The sequence below is a fragment of the Sinohyriopsis cumingii genome, chromosome 18 (genome assembly GCF_028554795.1).
Source record: "Sinohyriopsis cumingii isolate HCF-2022 chromosome 18, ASM2855479v2, whole genome shotgun sequence".
NCBI classification, from domain to species: domain Eukaryota; kingdom Metazoa; phylum Mollusca; class Bivalvia; order Unionida; family Unionidae; genus Sinohyriopsis; species Sinohyriopsis cumingii.
The window spans coordinates 15,919,386-15,940,931 of NC_142978.1; the positions used below are offsets into that span (position 1 = coordinate 15,919,386).

Here is a 21,546-nt window from a genome sequence, read left to right on the forward strand (position 1 = left end):
TATTTACAATAAATATTTGGTCATTTACAATAAATATTTGTAAATATTTGGTAATCGACCATGCATTTTATACTCTTGGGTATAGATGATACATTCTTGGAGATCATCAATACAAATTTGGGAATCGACAAAAAGTTCAGACATTTGGGTATCGACAATACAAATTCGGGAATAAACAACACATAGTAGAGCTCTGGTCGATTATCAGATGTTTATCGTAAATGCCAAATTCAACAACATTTTCTTTTCAAGCTGCTCTATTTAACCATGTTACTTCACGCCTGCTGATAATATTGAATGCAAAGGCTTCGCAGTGATTTGGAATTCATCTATTTGTGTGCTTGATTTTCCCATGACAAGTTCAATTCCATATATTCATTGTCGAGTATGAGCACTTGTTGTTGTGGGGTTTAACGCCATTTGTAAGCACAAGATAGGCTATGCATGGCGGCCAGTATTAATGGTGGAGGAAGAACCTGGGAAAACCCCAGAAAGAACCACCGACCCACGAGAAGCTACTGGTAAGCTTTCTCACATAATCACATTGGCCGAATCCAAGACTCGAACCCACGTCGACAGAGGTGAGATGGCAGTGATCCGTAACGGAAAGCGCTTTAAACCACTCGGCCAAAGTAATTTAAGCTGCAGTAACTGCCAAATGAATATTCGGTCCGTAAGGTATTAATTGCACTAGAATTTTGTAGAATGCTTTGAAACTTAGTGTGCATTTTGGTACTCAGACTCATCTTACAACAGTAGATAGGTGTGGGATGTGTAAGAAGTGAAGGTATATTTACGTGAGCAAATCGCTTAAAATTTCTGTCGTTTTCTACGATATGTATTTCTTTTCTTTATCTATATTTAATGAGGGTGCGCATTTGGCATTTTACAATTATCTTTTAAGTACATACAAAGCGTTACACCTTTCTTTGTAAATAATATATAATATGGAATGGTAAAACTGAAACACCCAAACACATTTATTGCATTTGATACAGTGACACATGCTGTTAAGCCTTTTTACACCGACATCTTATCGCCACATGCACATCAAGACACGCACATGCATGCACTCGCACATTCCCACGCATACAGTCAGACGCAACATTTTATTTCATATGAAGGTATTTCTCTCACGCCAGATTAAGGTGTATAGTTAATAAGCGAAACAAGGTCGTCCACGTGAACTGTGTTTGATGTTTTTAATTCAGTTTGGATTTAATTGCATATGAAAGAGACACTCGAACCATCTGTTATGTTTTCAATACAGTTTCGATTTAATTACGTATAAAAGAGACTTCATTTACACTCCTTTTATGATATAGAATATTTGATTTGATTTCTTCATTTACATGCATCTTAGTTTATTTCTCTTTTCTCTTTTTTCAGATTGCCAATAATTCAGGGTGGTACTTTTGCATTTTTAACACCAACAATAGCAATTCTTTCCCTCCCAGAGTGGACTTGTCCATTTGTAGAGGCAGAAAATGGTAAAATCTCGTCTGCTATTGCACCCTTACGATTGTCATATGCAGTACACGGCTAAAAGTCTTAAAAATTAATATTTACACCATTAAACCATTTCTAGAAAGTTAACCAACTTCTTTCGAAAGCGTTATAATTTTTCATAATTTCTCTGTATTTATAGATGGTGTCACCCTGCAGCCAATCTGTTTATCAAATTCCTAACTTCTAACATCGAAAAGTATCTAGTTATTTTTCTGTTCTGATATCTTTTAATGTTGATTGTAGGTCGAAATGTCACCGATTTACCTGAGCCTGGAAGTGACGTACATAGAGAAATGTGGCAAGCCCGACTGCGAGAGGTATTAGTATTGACATCTTGAAAAAATAACATGATACTAACATTTTCGAAACAACTCTATCAAATTAAGCGCAGAGATACTTTACATAATACGCATTATTACTAGGCATTATTACTGGGCATTATTACTAGGCATTATTACTAGGCATTATTAATAGGCATTATTACTAGGCATTATTACTAGGCATTATTAATAGGCATTATTACTAGGCATTATTAATAGGCATTATTACTAGGCATTATTAATAGGCATTATTAATAGGCATTATTGCTAGGCATTATTAATAGGCACGCGGTCATCCGTTTATAATACCACAAACGTATGCTTGCATATACACGATCTCGCATTTGCAGAAATCTCACTCATTTGTGAATATTATCTGTATCCCTAATTAGAAGACGAAATATTCTATATCATAAAAGGAGTGAGCGTGCATGTGCAGGACTGACGGGGGGGGGGGGAGGGGAGGGGCAGCCGGGGATATATCACCAAGGGATCCCGGACCGAACAACACTTTTTAATTTTTATAAAAGAAAACTTTTGTTTGAACAAGAACTAGGAGAGGCCCGGGTGTTCTTACTCCAGGGGCCCGTGATCGCTCTCTACGGTCCTGTGTGTGTGTGTGTGTGTGTGTGATTTGGATTGTTAACGTAGCTTTAACAATTTTTCAGTCATATCGCTATGATGTCTGCAGGGTGGCAGTTTATAGTGTTGTCTAGCCCTGGGGCATCCCACCTAGTCACATTATTCTGAAACCAGGCCGACCAGTCCTAACAGCTGTTAGTACCATTTTTGCAAGTTTTTGGTATGACTCGGCCGTGATTCGAACCCCCGACCTACTGCATCCGAGGCGGACGCTCTAACCACTAGGCCACCGGAGCGGTCTCATAAAAGGAGCAGCAAATTTAATATTGGGAAAAAAATAACAAATTTTGATCAACTGTTGGAATAATTACTGTAGAGCTACAAGAATTTCAGTAATTACGAATTAAAAAGCGAAAAATGAGGTCGGAACGGCTTTATTTAAAAATGGCTTCATTTTAAATTTGACCTTTTGACTTCTTTATGAAGGAATAAAAAAAATTCGAAAACAAGCATGACAACTTTCTTTCTAAAGTAATTAATTTAAAATGTCTCAAATTTCTCCTTGGAGTTCATTCATATGCAGTTAATAATAACGTGATAGCTGAGCTCCATCAGTTGGGTATATGTTTCCTTTTGAGTTGGAAAGAGATTTGCATGTGTCCATAACTTCTGGTATCAGTCGATTTCTTGGGAAATATATATTTTTTAAAAATTTCTCGACTGACAAATCTGAAAAAATAACAATAAATTGCATTTTAAAAAAACCCGGAGATACTTCATTGTTTTAAAAAAATAATTTGATTAATAACATTTATTTCTATCTGCAATAATTATACTACCAAGTAACAAAGACATATATTATAGTACATGACCAGTAGTAAAATGATGGGAGGGATACATGGTTACAAAATGGTGATATGGGGACAAAGGGAATTAATATTCAGAAAATATTGGGATATGGATACAAAAATGGGGATATAGGTACGATGCGAAATGCTATATTAAATATGCCAATACGTTGAACGATGAGATGTTATATAGGAACAAGGCAGAACTCAGATGAAATTGACATTAAATTTCCTTTGGAACCCATACTTAATTTTCCAGGTACAAAAATGGGATTATATGCTCAGGGGGTATTGCTGTTATAAGAGCATCCGAAGGATTAACAGGATAAAACTGTATGGGTTCTAAGTGAACATTGATATGATTGCATAGTACCCATCCTAACTGACTAGTACATACACCTACTGGCACTTCACAGTGCTAATGACAACACCCACACCCACCAACCAACGCCTACAGCTAATGACCAGTATACAGGGCGAAAGGAAATGCAAAGTAGGTGGTAGAATAAGATAGAGTAACACCATGAACAGACAAAAATACGATCCTACATAAAAGAAACAACAAATCTAACTGGTAAATTGTATGTGGTAAATTAATTGCTATGCTTAGATTAAGATGCAGAAACAAATCATTCGTATATACTATCACGTGTGAAAAGGTCGAAACAGTGGAGAGGTGGCTAAAATTTAATATCGAAGATAAAACCATAGACAAAAGACAAAATCAGTCTATCAAACACATAACACATAAAACTCATTTTGTTTTGGTAATGACTGAGTAGTGCCGCTGTTTATGAGAGACCTGGATTATCTTGAAGTTGGTAGTAAATTTCATAATAAAAAATTGTCAATACTGGCGACAGCTTCACAGTTCTTCTTCGTACTGCAGGTCCATGTAAACGTACTGTCTTCAAACACATCTGCGTTTCCAGACAGACTCTTCTTTTTCATATAGCTGTGTCCGTGATGATTGTGTTCCACCACGTTTACTTAAGACACCCTGGGTACTAGATGTATTTTTACCTCCCCAAAAGAAAAACATTTTGTTCAAAAACAGGAAAAGTGAAAATAACATGAGCTGAAAACTTCGAAAAGTGAAATAAATGAAAGGAGTGTTAAACGAACTGACATTGTGTTGAATCGTTGATAAAGCCCAAGAAAAAGAGACTTTCACAATCTGTTCTAAATCTTCAATGACATGACTACATCGACTATCATCGAGATGATAACAGTGACAGCAACTACCATCACCACAGCAATATCATTTGAACGTGGAATAGCTTTAAGGCAATTGAAGTTGATGTTGAAAAGTCCCTGTTTTTCTTTTTCAAATACAAAGGCACCATTTAGCGTCTTTCAGTTCTTTCGGGAAAGAATTCGTACTCATTACTACCAGATTAAAAATATTTGCGTTTGTATATGAAATTGTCTTGTGTGTAAACACAAACCAAGACATGTGACACTTACTTTTTAGTAAATTTTCGTGAATAAGATTAACAATAAATTTTGAACAAACCACGTGTTCATTTGTATTACATTTTAGGAATGTTTTACGTTTGTGAATTTCTTTCTTGGAATTTTTTTTTTCTTCCTGCGTTTTCATCTGTATTTCAAATGCTAATTTATTATTTTAAGATTCATGTTCTTTGGTCTTGTGGAGTTTAGCGCCATTTTTCAGAACGTGATAGTTATACATGGTTGTATATTTGGTGGAGGAAGATTTCCTAAGGACCCCGGGATGAACCACCGATCGACCGGAAGCTTTCTTGCATATCTACGTTGGTGGAGCAGAGACTCGAACTCACACGGATAAAGATGAGATGTCTGTGTAAACTGTAAAAGCGAGCGTCTTAGATCGTTTGGTCACAGGGCCCCCGTCTTAGAAGGAGTGGGTTCTTATCTCTTTGTGTAAACTGTAAAAGCGAGCGTCTTAGATCGTTTGGTCACATGGGCCCCCGTCTTAGAAGGAATGGGTTCTTATGTTTCTACTAAAAGCTCCTCATTTATCTCTTCTTTAACTTTCATTGGACGTTGTGGACACTCTGAAGACCAATTTCATTTTCATTGGACGTTGTGGACACTCTGAAGACCAATTTCATTTTCTTGGCAACGATAAAAGGTATCTACGATTCGCTCTAGACCAATTTCAATCAATCTCGAATCGTCTGCTGTCATAAAACAAGCACACCATGCCAGGGAAAAGCTAGAATTAAAGGGATGACGACGTTTTGTGTTACCTCATACCCTCACAGAAGTTTGATAAAAGTTCATCCGTGCTCCACGCGACGACTGATAGAGTCAGGATGATAAAAAAAAATAACCTTAGCCCTAAGGATTATTTTCAAATTCAACTGACAAAGTGACATATAGACTACGTAGAACGACCGTTTACACTTACGCTCAAATTTAATCTGTTTAAATCCAAAGCCTTTGAAGAGAAAGAAGTTGTATTTATTACTGTTGTATTGGAGACTATGTTGGCTGTATTGAAATGGCTGTCCCTAACATAAGACCCAGATAGTCTACCTCTCAATACAGTTCGAAATGTGCTATTTCAATTGAATTTAATACATCTGCGAAATCAACTTCTTCCAAAATCTTGGACACAATTCAACATGTCCAACAGTTGAACTATGTGGTTGACATGACCGATGGATAAAACCACCTTTCATGTACCACACGGTTCTTCTCCTTTGGTCAGTGGAAAACGTAAAATAAGTTTTTATCCGTGGATCAACTCCCGACTGCTAAATATTGTATGGTCAAGATTAGTAACGTCAATATCAGATGTGTTTAGCTTGCACCATCGTGGTAGCTAGAGCTCATGCAGAGAAAACCGATACAATATGAATTTATTTCAGGCGAGTATTAGAAATTCAAATAGAATCAAACAATGGAGAGAAGCAGAAATGATTTTGAACAAGCAGGACTTTCGAAAGAAACCTCATGAATGCACAAAAACAGGAAGTGAAAACCTCTATCTCTATGTTTAATGTTCACATTCAGGTCATTGGTGGATATCCCTTGTTTCTGTGACCCCTTTTTCCAGGTAGACTGGTCATTAATATCCAAAGCACAAATACCTTTTATATGCCATTACCAGTTTCAAAGGGTTTCTTAGATACTATTACTGTTGAGACAAAATATTTAGCAATCGAGAGAAAAATATTTATCTTGGAGAGATATTTCCTAGCTATTTACCATACACACATTGTGTTCCTGAATGAAAACAAAAATGATTTAATGATCAGCCTGCAGACGAACATTGATGAGTCAAATGTGTTACGACTAAGATCACATGAAACGTTTCCGACAACAGAAAAGTACTTGTGAATCATTGGAAGCGTGTCCAGCACATGGACACAATATTCGGCTCATACCAATTCCACAGAGACACAAGTTGTCCAACAAAGAGATGATGTCTTATTTGTGGTCAAGTCAAGTCGGACCATTAATGTTACATTAAGAGGTATAACAACGAAGCAAATAAATAATTGGATCACCAGTACAATGCAAAGAAACCTAATAATCGGGTGGACTCTATCTTTTTGACTTTGAATGTTCCTTAAGACCTTTTTAATAGTGAAGAAGAGTAGTTAAAATGTTGTCGGCCCGATGTTGACATTCCATGGAGGTGCTGTGAAAACGTTTGAAGTTATTTCTTGAGTATTCAGATATTTTCCCCTTGACTGAATCTTCAACCACAGCCAAATCTGGTGGTTTACTATGCTGAACGAAGCTCATGCGTGCGACCTAGGAATTGTAGCATCTCAAACGTAGCAACTGGCCAGCAGTCGATATTCAGCCAATGTTGTGCTCTGGTTGCAATAATTGTGCAAAACTCGAGACATGGTGATACAGCAGTCCATAAACAGTGGAGAAAAGATCCCACAGATCATACACGAATTTCATGGATGTTTTTTTCGTGGATGTTCCACGTGTTATCCCGATTGAGAACTGAAACATCCTTTGACAAAGGTGACTGTGGAAGCTTTGAACGAAAACTCTTTTCAAAGATGACAAAGTCTGAAATTCAATGATAGCGCGTGATGGAAATTAGGTCACACGACTACAGTCTACATTTAAAAAACGTACAGAATTTCGACGATTCGTTGATAAACTACGATGTTATGGAAATCAAACCTTTGAATCGTCACGACAGATTGTCTGGAGGCTGGACCAATGCCACAGGTTTGTTGCACGAAGCAGACATATCTCAAGGAGTACATACAAAATATATCGACGTCTGTTCCTTCTGCTCTTGAGTGCTTAAATATATTCAGTTTACTAACGGTCACCCTGAAAGTTTGACAGAACACATTGACATGGAACACAAAGTCATCAGAACAAAGGTCTCATCAAATGTAAAGTTCTTTTATATATAAACTTGTACCATCCCGTGTTGCCTCACCATTGCCTCTGTGCAGAAACGAACAACTAACACGAATCCTGTCGTCACGATGACCAAGAACGCTCCTTGGCAGAACGTGGTAAGTGTCCTTGGCAGAACGTGGTAAGTGTAGAATCGTTTCATGCTCTTCATTGCTCATTCCAATTATTATAATGTTACAAACTTTGGCACTTGTCAATGGATATTTTTTTCAGTCTACATGAATGAGTTTCTGAACCATAAAGAGTTGACTGACCCTGCTGCTGTCACAATCCAGAAGGGGAAGACCAATTCAGAATAGAACCGATGAAGACGACCTTTTGCTTAAGTCATGCTGTACTTCTTTTTTGGAAAAAACTGGTAGTCTTTATACTGGAAGAGAAAGTAAATGAGAGAAAAACAATGAGAAGAAGAGAAAAACAGAAGTGAGAAGATCAACTGTTCCTTCGATGTCACGAACAGCAGTAGTAGCAGCAACAATAACAGGAAGAACCCCTTATCCCAAAGAATTGGGAGAGTACCCTGTCCATTTCTGTGGACTCATGTAGATAGACTAGTTGGGAATGTCGATGTGCAGCGTGTGGACATTGACTCAAGTGGTGTGGTTACCAAGTCGAGTGTGATATGTGTTAACACTCTTTGTTAACTTCCATCGGCCCTTTTTGGGGCCATTCAGATATCTGGGAAACAAAGCTCCTGCTGAAGATAATGCCAACATTTGTTAATTTTTGTAATGACGTTGTCCTTTGTTCACAATTTTATCTACCATACCAAGGAAGGGACATGACTGGAAAGGGGACGGGGAGGCGACCGAGCAAGCACGCCTCCTCCATCCATCTTAAAATTTAGCGCGAAACAAACAGAATGTTTCCTAGAGTGATTTTTATTTACCGTTAGATGATTAGAATATGCCCTGGAAATTATTAAAGTGCAATAGCCTCCGGTGGCTTTGCCACCTGGGACCTTATAAGGAGTTTCAGCCTATAGACCCCTTGCCTATTGTTTACTACACTCCGAACGATATTTCTGGACCCACCCCTGCTAAAATAAAACCCTTCTACCCTTTCCATAGGTAATATTATATAAGTATGATGGTATATTTGTGTGTTAGTGAAGGCATTCCTAACCTTTCTCCCTCTATACTTCACCACTTTGTTTTAGGGTTGATGGTTATATTTTGTCTGCTATACTTGTTAAACTTCCTTACATTATATCTTACTTTGCGGGTGGAGCTGAGTGCTGTTTGGTAGATGTAGGTTTTGGTGAGTACAGATTGGAGTTGGTTAGTAAGACGGCATGTTGGTGAGTATGTGCGGGTGTTAGTAAATTTAGTGAATAGAGGTGGTTACTGGTCAGTAGGTATAGGTGTTGGTCGGTACTTATGGGTGATAGCAATACAGTGTATTGGCCAGTAGGTGCAAGTGCCAGTCAGTTAGGATGGGTATTGGGCAGTCATGTTCATGTTCGATGCCCCTTGTACCCGGACAGTCCCAGCCTGTTAATCGTGTCAGTATTTTATTTATCGTTAGATGACTAGAAATATGCGCTCACATTTCCATTTGTGCATGTATCCCCATTTCTGTACTAAAAAAAAAACCAAACAAAATCAGTTATGGGCAACAAGGAAAATATAATGCTAAGTTCATGTCCTGTTATTTTTGTTCCCTGGCTGTCCTATTCTATTTTTCAACTATGGACATTTTAACATTATATTTCTCATTGTACCCATATCCTCATTTATGTATGCATATCGCCATATTTTCAAAATGATCACTGTAATGTTAATTCCATCTGACACCCCATATCCATATTTTTTTATTCACCCCCCATCCCATTATTAAAATGGTAATACCTGATGAAAAATTGCTAATGATGACTTGCTGAAATTAGAAGTGCATACGAAATAATTTACAACTGATGTTTTAAAAAAATTTCTTGCAGATTCAGGGAGCCATTATGGTGTCATCAATGTTCCAGGTGTTTATTGGATTCAGTGGTTTGATAGGTATCTTGCTAAGGTTCATTGGTCCTTTAGCGATCACTCCGACCATCACTCTGATCGGCATTTCCCTGTTTCAACCCGCGGCTGAAAAAGCAGCCAAACAGTGGTGGATTGCCGTCATGTAAGTTTCCACCTCATCTTTTATTCATATACTTGCCTTTCTTTACAATACTTACTATGTGCAAAAACTTTAGAAGATTCTACTCTACTTTTTCTCACCTTTTTGAGAGATAGACAAAGTGATTTTGATGACTATAACGTCATCAAGGGCAGAGTTAGCAGGATTAAACCTTTCTTTGTAAACCCATAAAGACGCAAGATACAGCATTCAGGAAAACCTTTGCTTGGTAGGAATTCTTGGTTTGTGTTAAATATAGTAAAAGTTAACAATATTTTCAAGACAAATATGTAAAAATCCCAGCATAACATACAAATAATTACAGGTACCTAAGTTACCTTAAATCATCAAACCAAATCAAACTTGCTTCTTCTCTTCTGTCTTCAGTTCCAGCCTACTTCTAAGAATAAATGTTAATGTTCAAAGATGGAGTAAATGCATTTGTTTTTCTTAAGTCTATTATTGAAAATCTTGCTCAATTAGTTTTCCTAAATATGCAGCTTTGCTTTCTTTTTGTATTACTTCGCGTAGGATTTTATTATACAAAAAGAGGAAAAAAGAAATAAATGAGGAAAGATTGTTTGATGAAAGAGGAAACAAGCTTGTGTAATACTCTATGCTTTGAGGAAGAATAATTATAAAGTTAAAATGATTTCGTTGTCAGGAAAGCAACACGTGTCACCTGCGAATCGTCGTTCCAAGACCGCCAATCCCATTTCCGTGTGTATGGCATGGGCCTAGTGGTACATGTCAGCACCATGTTCTCGCATGTCTTATGGCACATAACAAATTGATATGCACCATTGGTTCGCAAGGGCCCTGAGCCAATCTAGGGAAATGGTATATTTAAAAAATATTTTAAAGAAGTGTGACACCATAAGTATACATAAAACGAAAATTAAAGGCTATGATCTTTGTCAGACGCTGATGCTTGGCAATATTGCCTAGTGGAAAAAAGCATGTCGTAGTGGGTTTTAAAAAAAATTTAATCTTCAGAAACTCGGAAAAGGAAGTGTTGCACAAATGCGATGTCGTTCGTATCCAAAGGGAGCACAATTTAAATAGAGGTTATATGTTCAGTGTGCTAACAATAAATTAAAGTATTGCTTAGAGTTTAAGACTCCTTAGGGTAATTTGTAACAGGGAATCACAGAGTAAGAAAGATCCAATTAGACAATAGTCTCATTTGGGGTATACTTAAAAATAACAAGAACAACAAGGCATTGCAGAACACTATCGACTCGGCCCGACGAGGCCTTCTTATCCCAGAATACCATGCAATTATGTCGGCTGTTCTTATAAAGCGCCTCACTCCTATGCACACTGCGTGCCAATGTGACGAGCTGCGAACTCCTGTACCGAACCCAACCCTACTCCCCCTGCTAGAAGCCTACACTGGCTCCACGCCTAGTACACAAACTCGGAGCCCATTTCTACTCCCTGTCCCATACCGACGGATAAGCCTACATTATACTTTATCATTGGGACTAGAAGACAGGTGCCATGACTTGGACTCGGACCTTTCGAAAGGGTGGCGTAATATTACACATAAGGACGCCAATCACTTTCACAAAGTACTTAAAGATCCTGCTTCAAGTGATGCAAATGTTGTTACTATCCTCTTCGTGACAATGTAGAGTTAAACTGGTCGAAGACCTGCAACTCCATTTACCCTGTGGTTCGTGTTATCATCATACGCGAAGAAAGATAGCCTCTTCTTAATTGGCCAAAGAAGTAGCTACGCGATGGTTGTATTCGCCCTCACGGTCTTTCTGTGATAGTCTAAACTTTCGTTCTAGCTGCTATATGCTTGATGTGTTTCTAAGTCAGTACAATGCTGCTCTTGTGAAGCACCGACTAACGGCCAATCCAAACATGACCTATGACAGACTGTTGAAGCTTACTCACACTGGTCGATTTCTTCCTACTTACGATAAGCTTTGGTAGAGATGTTGTAGGATGATGCAGTGATTTTGCCATGAAAGCGGAGACTACCTAGTTATGGTATTCATTGTAATGCGGTCTGCAGCTTTGAGCTTGACTGATGCAATGTACAGATAATGCATGAGATGAAGCGCTGACCTTGCACTTACTCTGCATAGCAACCATGGTTGGGTTGTGAACAAGGCTGCTAAGACCTTTAAGGAGCGTTATGCCAACACTCCTGTCCAGGTAGAACCTCTGTTACCAAAGATCGGTGACCAGCTCAGTGACTACCCCCTTGGCAACGCCGAAGAGACAGGTATTTGCATAGATTCTGCCACCATCATCGTGAAAATCTCTAACATGTTGCTCATGAGAAAGCAGAAACAGAAATGGTCTGCACTACTGCAGTGCAGTTAAGGATCTTATCCGTGAAATGTGCCATGTTCGTAATACCCAGACCTAATGTTCGGTGTGTTGTAACGGCGTGGTTGACGACTTTTAAGCCCTTTACCTCATAGAGAGTATGGCTTTTTAGCCCTTCGATGCACATGTAGCAAAGTTACCCAGTGCAGTGCGCTATAAATAGAACACGTGTTACCTATTCGACTCCATACACATAGGCCCGCCCACAAGGGTTCGTTACAAAGAAAATTTGAAGTATCCGTCCATGAATCAAGGGATGGGAGTTCTAACCTGTAACACTATTTTTCCAATTTAAAAGCCCCATCCCTTGATTCATGGATGGAGACTCCAAATTTTCTTTGTAACAATATTGTTACAGGTTAGAACCCCCATCCCTTGATTCATGGACGAATACTCCAAATTTTCTTTGTAACGAACCCCTGTGGGCCTTGCCCGTTAACTGCTAGGCAGTACAGTGTATGTTACGTTTAACAGCAATTTTAACCATTTTACATTATTATGTATGGAATTTAAGAGTAAAGTCCGATCGTTATAGCTGTGTCATTATTTTTCACGGAAGAATTTTTGATGTGCTTTAAAATCTTGAGAACCCGTACACCGTCAATCCAGTGAAGCCGCGTGACCAACCGTAGCTGCCATTTCTCATACTTGAAATTTACAAGTTCTTTGTCTGCGTCTACATCACTAAGTCATCTGAATTTGATAATTTATAAAAACTAATTGGTGCCTACATAAGTATCAGAGCCTTTCCTTAAGTTATTGAAGATTTCATAGTTGTGATTCTAATCGTGTAAACTCCGTAAGTACTGAATGAAATCAACGACCTTCATTTTGGAGAGTGGAGAATACGACCCAGTTACTTTAAATAACAGATTTCGACCAGACCATAAACAGCGACCACGTGATCTGGCGTAATGGTTATTCACGGCAATGAATGTAGTATCTAATTGTTGTTATAGGGTTTAACGCCATTTTTCAGCACAAGATAGGCTATACATGGCGGCCAGTATTATGGTGGAGGAAGATCTTAGGAAAATCCCGGAAAGAACCACCGACCCACGAGAATTATAAGTATCTAATACGGGGTTTTCCCCGAAGGTGGCGCTACGAAAACTCGCTCAAAATGGATGATGTTTTACACCAGCGCTTGTATGCGAATCTGGTAGTGGCATCAAAAAGGCGCTTGTATGCGATTTTGGTAGAGGCGTCCAAAGGCGCTTGCATGAGGTAAAGGCTCGTTCAAATTTGGTGCACTCCACCTGACGACATTTTGGGCTACCAGGAAGACAACCACAAGAGATAGATCAATAAGGACTACCGGAAAGTTATGAGACAAGTCAACAACGAAGTGACTGAGCGGGCTCGGCATCACACTATGGTCAAGTCGCGTCAGCTCTATTTAGCTACTACCACCGTGGTCCGCATTGTGGGCTGCTTGTTCCTCATGAACAGCTTCTAGCTGTACTTAAGATTATTGCACTGATGTTGCCTGCGCCTTTACTGTCATGATGGCAAAATATTCTGCAATCTTTGTCTGCAGTATTCAAGTTTGACTACCTATAGAAGCCCAGCGGTGGTCCAATCTGTTTCGCACATTTTATTCGGTGAAAAGACCAACCCCATTATCTTTCCCTCGAGACGTAACTTGGTCTCGGGCAGGGTCTTTGTGCATGCAGAGGAGTTTGATAGGGTTGACGATCCTCAGAGAGCTTATGCCATACACAATTGTGTCCAATGACTCAACCAAGGTATTGGATAAGTTGTGCAACTGTGCATGCATTGAGGTCGGTGACTGCCACCTGCGTAGCAATCCTTATCTTGGGACTTGCTAGCAAATGCTGTACGAAAACGACATGGTGGTAGATCTACCAAGACATGAACGAGGTCTTAGCATACACAAATGGACGGTTGAGCACAAACCTTGACCTAGATCTCCACTCTGTTGTTGACCAGGTACAGCGAGAGTTTTCAGAGGGCCTCCGTTCGATATCACACATCATTCTCAATGGCATGCGCATCATGATCTACTGTTTCGTTAGCGCACTGGGCAACACTGCAATTGCAGTCTTTAGTGCACTGGGCAACACTGCAATTGCAGTCTTTAGTGCACTGGGCAACACTGCAATTGCAGTCTTTAGTGCACTGGGCAACACTGCAGTTGCAGTCTTTAGTGCACTGGGCAACACTGCAATTGCAGTCTTTAGTGCACTGGGCAACACTGCAGTTGCAGTCTTTAGTGCACTGGGCAACAGTGCAGTTGCAGTCTTTAGTGCACTGGGCAACACTGCAGTTGCAGTCTTTAGCGCACTGGTCAACACTGCAGTTGCAGTCTTTAGCGTACTGGGCAACACTGCAATTGCAGTCTTTAGCGCACTGGGCAAGACTGCAGTTGCAGTCTTTAGCGCACTGGGCAACACTGCAATTGCAGTCTTTAGTGCACTGGGCAACACTGCAGTTGCAGTCTTTAGCGCACTGGGCAACACTGCAGTTGCAGTCTTTAGTGCACTGGGCAACACTGCAGTTGCAGTCTTTAGTGCACTGGGCAACACTGCAGATGCAGTCTTTAGCGCACTGGGCAACACTGCAGTTGCAGTCTTTAGTGCACTGGTCAACACTGCAGTTGCAGTCTTTAGCGCACTGGGCAACACTGCAGTTGCAGTCTTTAGCGCATTGGGCAACACTGCAGTTGCAGTCTTTAGTGCACTGGGCAACACTGCAATTGCAGTCTTTAGCGCACTGGGCAACACTGCAGTTGCAGTCTTTAGTGCACTGGGCAACACTGCAGTTGCAGTCTTTAGTGCACTGGGCAACACTGCAGTTACAGTCTTTAGTGCACTGGGCAACACTGCAATTGCAGTCTTTAGTGCACTGGGCAACACTGCAATTGCAGTCTACACAATTTTGAAGGAGCAGTAGGACAACTATCATTTACGAGAGGCAGACTTTCAGTTTACAGAAACAGACTTCTGTAAGTGGCATGAAGTGCAGCACCTCGACACGTATAGTACTGAGTCACAAAGCTTGGACAAAAAGATGTTAGTGACCTCACTCCTGTTTATAAAGTGGATCTGAGTGGTTTTCCATTCCACCCCCATGTCACTGTGAAACATAGTGGCAACTTCTTTGAAGCTAGACATGGCATCGTTAGCGATCTTTCACCTTGCTGAAATTTTGGCTTCTGGTGCATGGCTATTCATTGCCAGCATTGCCAAAATAATTAGCATGGCAACTTATCATTTAATGGATACGGCCCTGGCGGCTGAAGATTTTTAACTGGTGATCGGGGACGCCTGTCTCCACTAGTCCTCACTGAAGCTGCATTATTCTTTGACTCTGCGTTCTACGGCCTTTGGTTTGCCTTTGCAACAGTTTCCATGTTGGATCTAACAATGATATACCATTCTGTAACAAGCTGGAATCACAAATTGTTTACTACTGTCTATTCGGCCTTTGACTAAAATTCCAAGGCCTGGAATGCACCATCAGTCAGTTGGGAGGGGTTTTGGCTTATGTCTAGCTACTTATCACAACAGTTTTGAAATAGTACAGAAATTGAGAGGTAATAATTGCAAACTGATTCTGATAGCCCCTCTCACAGGGCACAAATCCAAGGTGAACAATCTGCTCGATCTAATGGCAGCAGAGGCGTAGCTGGGGGGGGGGGGCAGGGGGGTACATATGTCCCCTAGCGCCAAGGTACAGGGGCGCCAAAATGAGGCTTACAACGTTACATTATAATAAGTAAACAAGGGTAATATTCAAAAATGTGATTAAACGGGGAGGGGGCTGGGGCGCCAATTTTATAGTTCGTCCCCGGGCGCAAAATATCATAGCTACGCCTCTGAATGGCAGACGATCCCAGAAAATTCCGGCGAGGCCGAACCGACCTAAATAGCTTCAGTAACAGGCGTTTTATACTTGCTAGACAAGCTATTCATTTAGGCCTGGCTCTTGTCAGCAAAGCCTCTCACTGAAAGAATTTTCAACCTTTGTTGTTGCGAGAATCACATAAGGGAAGAAGGTCTTCCACTTTGAAGGTTTTTAAGGGAAAGTGGCACGTATTTAGAGACTTTTGATAGATCAAAAGGCATCGTCCCTTTTAGTGTCTGGATCCTGCTTTTGGCTGCGATTTTTCCTCTAGTTTGTTGAGGAGAACGAGTTAGCTACGATTACTATCAAAGGTTATCACTCCATGATATTTGACCCTTTCAATGATATTTGACCCTTTCCATGATATTTGACCCTTTCAGGCCATGATATTTGACCCTTTCCATGATATTTGACCCTTTCAGGCATCAAGACAGTGGAGATTTGGTCATGATAAAGATCTGTAAGAGTTGCTGGCCAATTTTGACTTGATACGCCAAATATCTCTCACCGTTTGTCCTAAATGGAATCTTTCGTATATTTTGGTGTGGCTCAACGCGGATCAGTTTGAACGTTTATTTCATACCACACTGAAGCTTATATCCTACAAAACCTTTAGCTTCCTTGTAAAGAGTGAGACTCTGAATTGGATGAGTTTTTACTGGAACTGACCAATCTCCAGTTCAGATTGGATGGCACCATGGTCCTAATGATGCAACCAGACTTTGTACTTGTAGCTATTAATTGGTAGTCATCAGAGGGCAATACGGTTAAGCGCTCTCTCTCTCTCTCTGATTGCTCGGTCGAAAGAGGTGGTGATGCAAAAAAAAGTTCTTTAGCACGATATATGTTTTTCTTCCAATGAAAGCTGCGAAAGAGGATGTGACCCCTCAAATCCAAGCATCATAGCTGTAGTGAAGATGCCAAGCATACTCAGAAGTCTCAAAAAATCAGACATGGCACAAGAAGATTTAAGTTTATGAGATTAGTGCTATCTCTGCAAGCCTCGATTTCGAAATTAATGTTTTGATCTGAGATATAATAGAAGCTCTTGTCCCCATAGTTGTTCCAGGATCGTCTGTTGCCTTTCCGATTGTAGTAGTGGATGATGGCAGCATCCATGTACGCCTCGGGTATAGTTCCCTGAGTCCTTATTGACCTGAAGTGTTCAGTCACCTGTGCCATGTGTGAGCCTCCGGCTTTATAGACTTCTACTAGTATTGCATCTGCTTCAAGTGTTTTTTTCCATTCCACAGATGGTCATTTTATTTCAGTTTCAGTCAGCACTGGAGGATCAGCAAGTGTTGATTTCCATTTGGAGCAGTCGATCAGTTGCCTCTTGGCTAATAGATGACTGTTGATTGAGGATGTTTTTGATGTGTTCAGTCCATCTTTGAAGTATCTTTCTTTGTCAGTGAGCAGCGTTGTGCTTTCAGGTGTTCCTGACAACTGTGGCCCATAGATAGTCTTTAGAGCATCATGGAAGTTCATCTTTTCACTTGTATATAAACAGAACTGAATCTCATCTGCCTTGTTGTTTAGCCCCAAGTCTTGCATTGTACAGTCCTCTTGATGTTGCTGAAGTCTGCCTTGTCATATGATGAAGTGCCATCTTCTAAACATGCCTTCTGAAGCCGATGTTTCTCACTCAGATGGCAGCAACATTCTCATCAAACAAATCTTGATGTTTACATGTGGTGGGATCAAGGGTTTTGGACGAGTCCCTGAAGGATCCCCAGTTTTCCTCTACATTCCCAGAGCTAACATTGATGGTCTCTTATCTGACTGATTTGTTCTTTGACTCTGCTTGTTTCAAATTCTCTTATTTCAACTTTGGAGACATTGGGCTTCTTTGACACATCTTTGTTTTGTGGTTGTTTGCTAGGCTGAATTTGGATATTGAGCTGGGAGACTATGAGTCTGTAGAAAGTCCACATATGGCCTTCATCACTCAGACTTCAACTGCCATATTTCCAGACAGTGCTGGGGGGTTTTCGGACTGAAAAATTGTGTTTTTAGGTCCCAAGAGGGTGGTGGTGGTGGTGGTGGTCAGAAATCATGACCAAAGCTTGTCATCTAATTGAGAATATGCTATTTTTTCATATGTGCATATAGAAAATGATTGAACTTATTCAGATTTAAATAAAAACAATTAACCTGGTTTTTTTCAAATCATTTAATGCACTTACAAAGAAAGAAATGGTTGGTAATGTTAGCATTGTCAAATATCAATGCCATACATGTGTGCAAACACTCACATAATCATAATGACACTGACATTAAATAAAACAGACATCAAGATTCTGTCTTTAATATCCATTGCTCTAAATACTTCAATTGAGGGTTTGAAGGTTACATGTAAGTGTCATTAGTGTTTATCTTTGCACTCACTACAGACTAGATGGTACTGTTGTCCAGACTTTCCAACTTGATTCTCGGAACAAATCCTGAGCTGAACTGAGTTGTTAATGACCACCATAATGTTAGGATTGTCAGAACTGTATCTGATGCAGTTTGACAAGAATATATGCTTGTCTCTATAAAAAAAATTAATTATACGATAAATTTGGGACTGACCATTTCATTGAAGGAGAGGCATAATATTTTCAGGTGAATCTGATCTTTACAGGTAATACAGCAGTAACAAACACCTTTGTCCAGTACAGATGTTAATGCTTTATCAATATAAATCAACTGTTCAGACATGAGTGTTTGCTTCTTATTATCTTTCAATCAATCTATTTCATGGCTAATTTGATCTTGAAAAGCATGGGTCAATTAATAGTTAGCATTTTAATAAGATTAAGACAGTGATAATAAAGAGAGCTAATCTGAATGTTTAATTCAGTGTGTTGAATATGCTCATGTTTCGATGGACTTCAGAATGACTGATGGTCTCCATACGATTGGTGCTCCTGTTTCGATGGATGTTGTATATCTCAGAATGACTAATGGTCATATGTGCAAAGAATTATATGCTTCCCCTTGCTGATTTGCTTGACAAAGTAAATCACCATTAGTCTGGAGTTTTAAAATTTAATTTTGCTGTGTTTTGCTTGCTTTGCTGAAAGCATATTGCTTGTTGAATGACATTCTTCCAAACTGAATCACAATTGAACACTATTCTGAAACTGAAATAATCACGTTTTGCATTTTAATATTGAAGTAAAATTCAACTTCAAAAAAGAAACTTTGCCATTGATCACAAACTTTATCAAAGTTGGCTTCAACATTCTCATTCAATGCAGTGATGGTAATACATGTAACATGTTCTTCAGCACATCTCTTTGATATACTTAACTTCAGATAAATTGGGTTCGTCTACTTTGTGTACTTTACCTATGCAAATTAGCTAAATGGACACACCTACAGCAGTATTTGACATGACACATTGCCATAGCTATTGTCAGCCAGTTAAATAATCTCTGAAAGGAGATTGTTTATCTCTGTCTAACCTAACCTTTTAATTGCTTCTATATCAGTTATATGCCCCGAGGATAGGTTTAACTGAGCTTCAAACAGGACTGTTTACTGTTCTTACTACAAAATTGCTGGCATATATCATGGTGGTCAAGAAATAAAGGGTTTTGTTCATGTTGGGACTAAGATTCCTAAAAATCATGTTTTTCAAAACAAGACTGTGTTGGGTGGCTTTGGAAGTTCAAAATTGTGTTTTTCATATGTCAGATGAACATCCCACCAGTCTCTTCTCCTGATGATAATTTATGCTTGGAGTGTGTGTGCTTCCAAGCCATCTTAGTGTAGTTTGGCTGATGAAAGACTGTGCTGGTGTTCAGCGCATTCCCTCAAGTAGGAAGACTACATAGCTATTCCATTTGTCAATGCCATTTTTGTATCTGCACCAAAGCTAGCATTGAAATCACTGAGAATGACAAGCTTGTCGGTCTTTGGTAATTCTGCAGTAAGAAACTCCTGCTCTTCAAAAACGTTTCCTGGATCTCGTTTGGGTTGGTCATAGTGGATGCATAGCACTAATGATAGTGTAGTGGAATTCACTTCGCTACACTACCCAGAGTCTCTCTTTCTCTGGTTCTTTAGGATAGGTCTTTATATTGAGTGATACCTTGCTGTATCTGTCTGAGGTCTGGCATTTCATAATGTGACAGATTTCTGCCCCAGCGGGATATTGTCGTATTCCTGGCTTCTGGTCAACAACTGGATCACTGACTGCTTTGCCTTCTTGATTGCAGCCTGAGTCATCAACTGGGTCACCTTCTCAATCACAGTCTGAATCATTGACTGGGTCATCTCCTGGATCTCAGTCTGAATCGTCGACTGGGTCATCTCCAGGGTTGCTGACTAAATCTTAGTATGTGTCTTTAACTGAGTCATGCTTGCTGATTGTCACTTCCTCAAGATCGACAGATAGATGAATGAAAGTGAAATAATGAGAGATGAGTGATCTTCAGTTACTATTTGTATTCTTGCAAGGTCATGATAACAAGTCGGTTCTTCTTGAATGAGCCACATAGCACCTCTATTCTGGTCCATGAAAGACCTAGTCCCTATACTTTAGAGATTCTCCTTTTCCTGTTTGGTGCACTAAGGCCAAATGTGCCTGCTTCTGCTGGGTGGTGTACACTGCTTTGCTCACAACTTACGCAAGGGGTGTCTTCACACCTCATCGCATCATACCACACCACCATTGCATGATCAGAACATCATTCGGCCATTGCCATCAGGTTATGAAATGGCAGAGCAATATTCCAATCAATGTTGCCAAATTACATCCAAGGTCTATTCTGGACCTGATGGAAATGACCAAGCGATGTTCCGATCACACCACTGTAACCACAGTTGGTCTGTATATGTACCCAATGGACAGAATCATGTGACCGAAAACTAAGATGATAGATGTTCTTAAAAGCAAGCTGACATTTAAAATCAAAACTTAGCTTTAGTTAAATGAAATTGACTGTCCATATGTTTTCTCATTACAATAGTTACGTGTCTTTATCTAGACAAAGTCTCATTTGCATTAGTCTGTGTCAGATGCTAACTAGCTGTGATTTGATGGCAACCCAACACCAGCTTCACGTCGCTCTTCTTTATGAATATTAATGTAAAGGGCAAGTATTCTGTGTAATGAGCTACAAAATTTCCCTTTCAATAACAGGCAGACACAAAATATGTTACCAAAGTGGTCTATTTTTGTGTTTAAATTTTATAATGCTTCTCATTTGTTGCACTGTTCCAGATATATTTTGTAACAAATATATTGAGCTCTTTCACAGCGATGCCATGCCTCGCCAACATCAAGCTGCATAATGAACAGCTGAATATGACAACATTGGCTGAGCTTGCCAATCAAAGCATCATGATAGAAGCAATTATAACCAAGCTCAAGTTTTTTAAAAATAGCTTTGTGGTTGGTAAATAGAGTGCTTCCTGTAGAGTAGACATGGCCATCAAGACTTAACAAGGACTGGAGCAAAGTAAAACAATTAAAAGCCCTGGTGCTGGGCCATGGGCCACCTCAGATGAATTTTGCTACGAGCTTGGTGGCACAGATGACATCACCGAGAGAAAGTGTGTGGAGG

General features: G+C 39.7%; 1 protein-coding gene across 4 annotated transcripts in view; it reads left to right on the forward strand.

The window, feature by feature from the left end:
* The window catches only part of LOC149776141 (solute carrier family 23 member 1-like), a 146,871-nt gene that overhangs the window by 80,506 nt on the left and 44,819 nt on the right, over positions 1-21,546 (forward strand). For all 4 annotated transcript variants that reach the window (XM_089942426.1, XM_089942425.1, XM_089942424.1 and 1 more), the window contains 3 exons: positions 1,390-1,490; positions 1,753-1,826; positions 9,591-9,772. In XM_089942426.1, the coding sequence (XP_089798552.1) occupies positions 1,390-1,490; positions 1,753-1,826; positions 9,591-9,772 (357 nt within the window). The remainder of the gene's footprint in view (positions 1-1,389; positions 1,491-1,752; positions 1,827-9,590; positions 9,773-21,546) is intronic.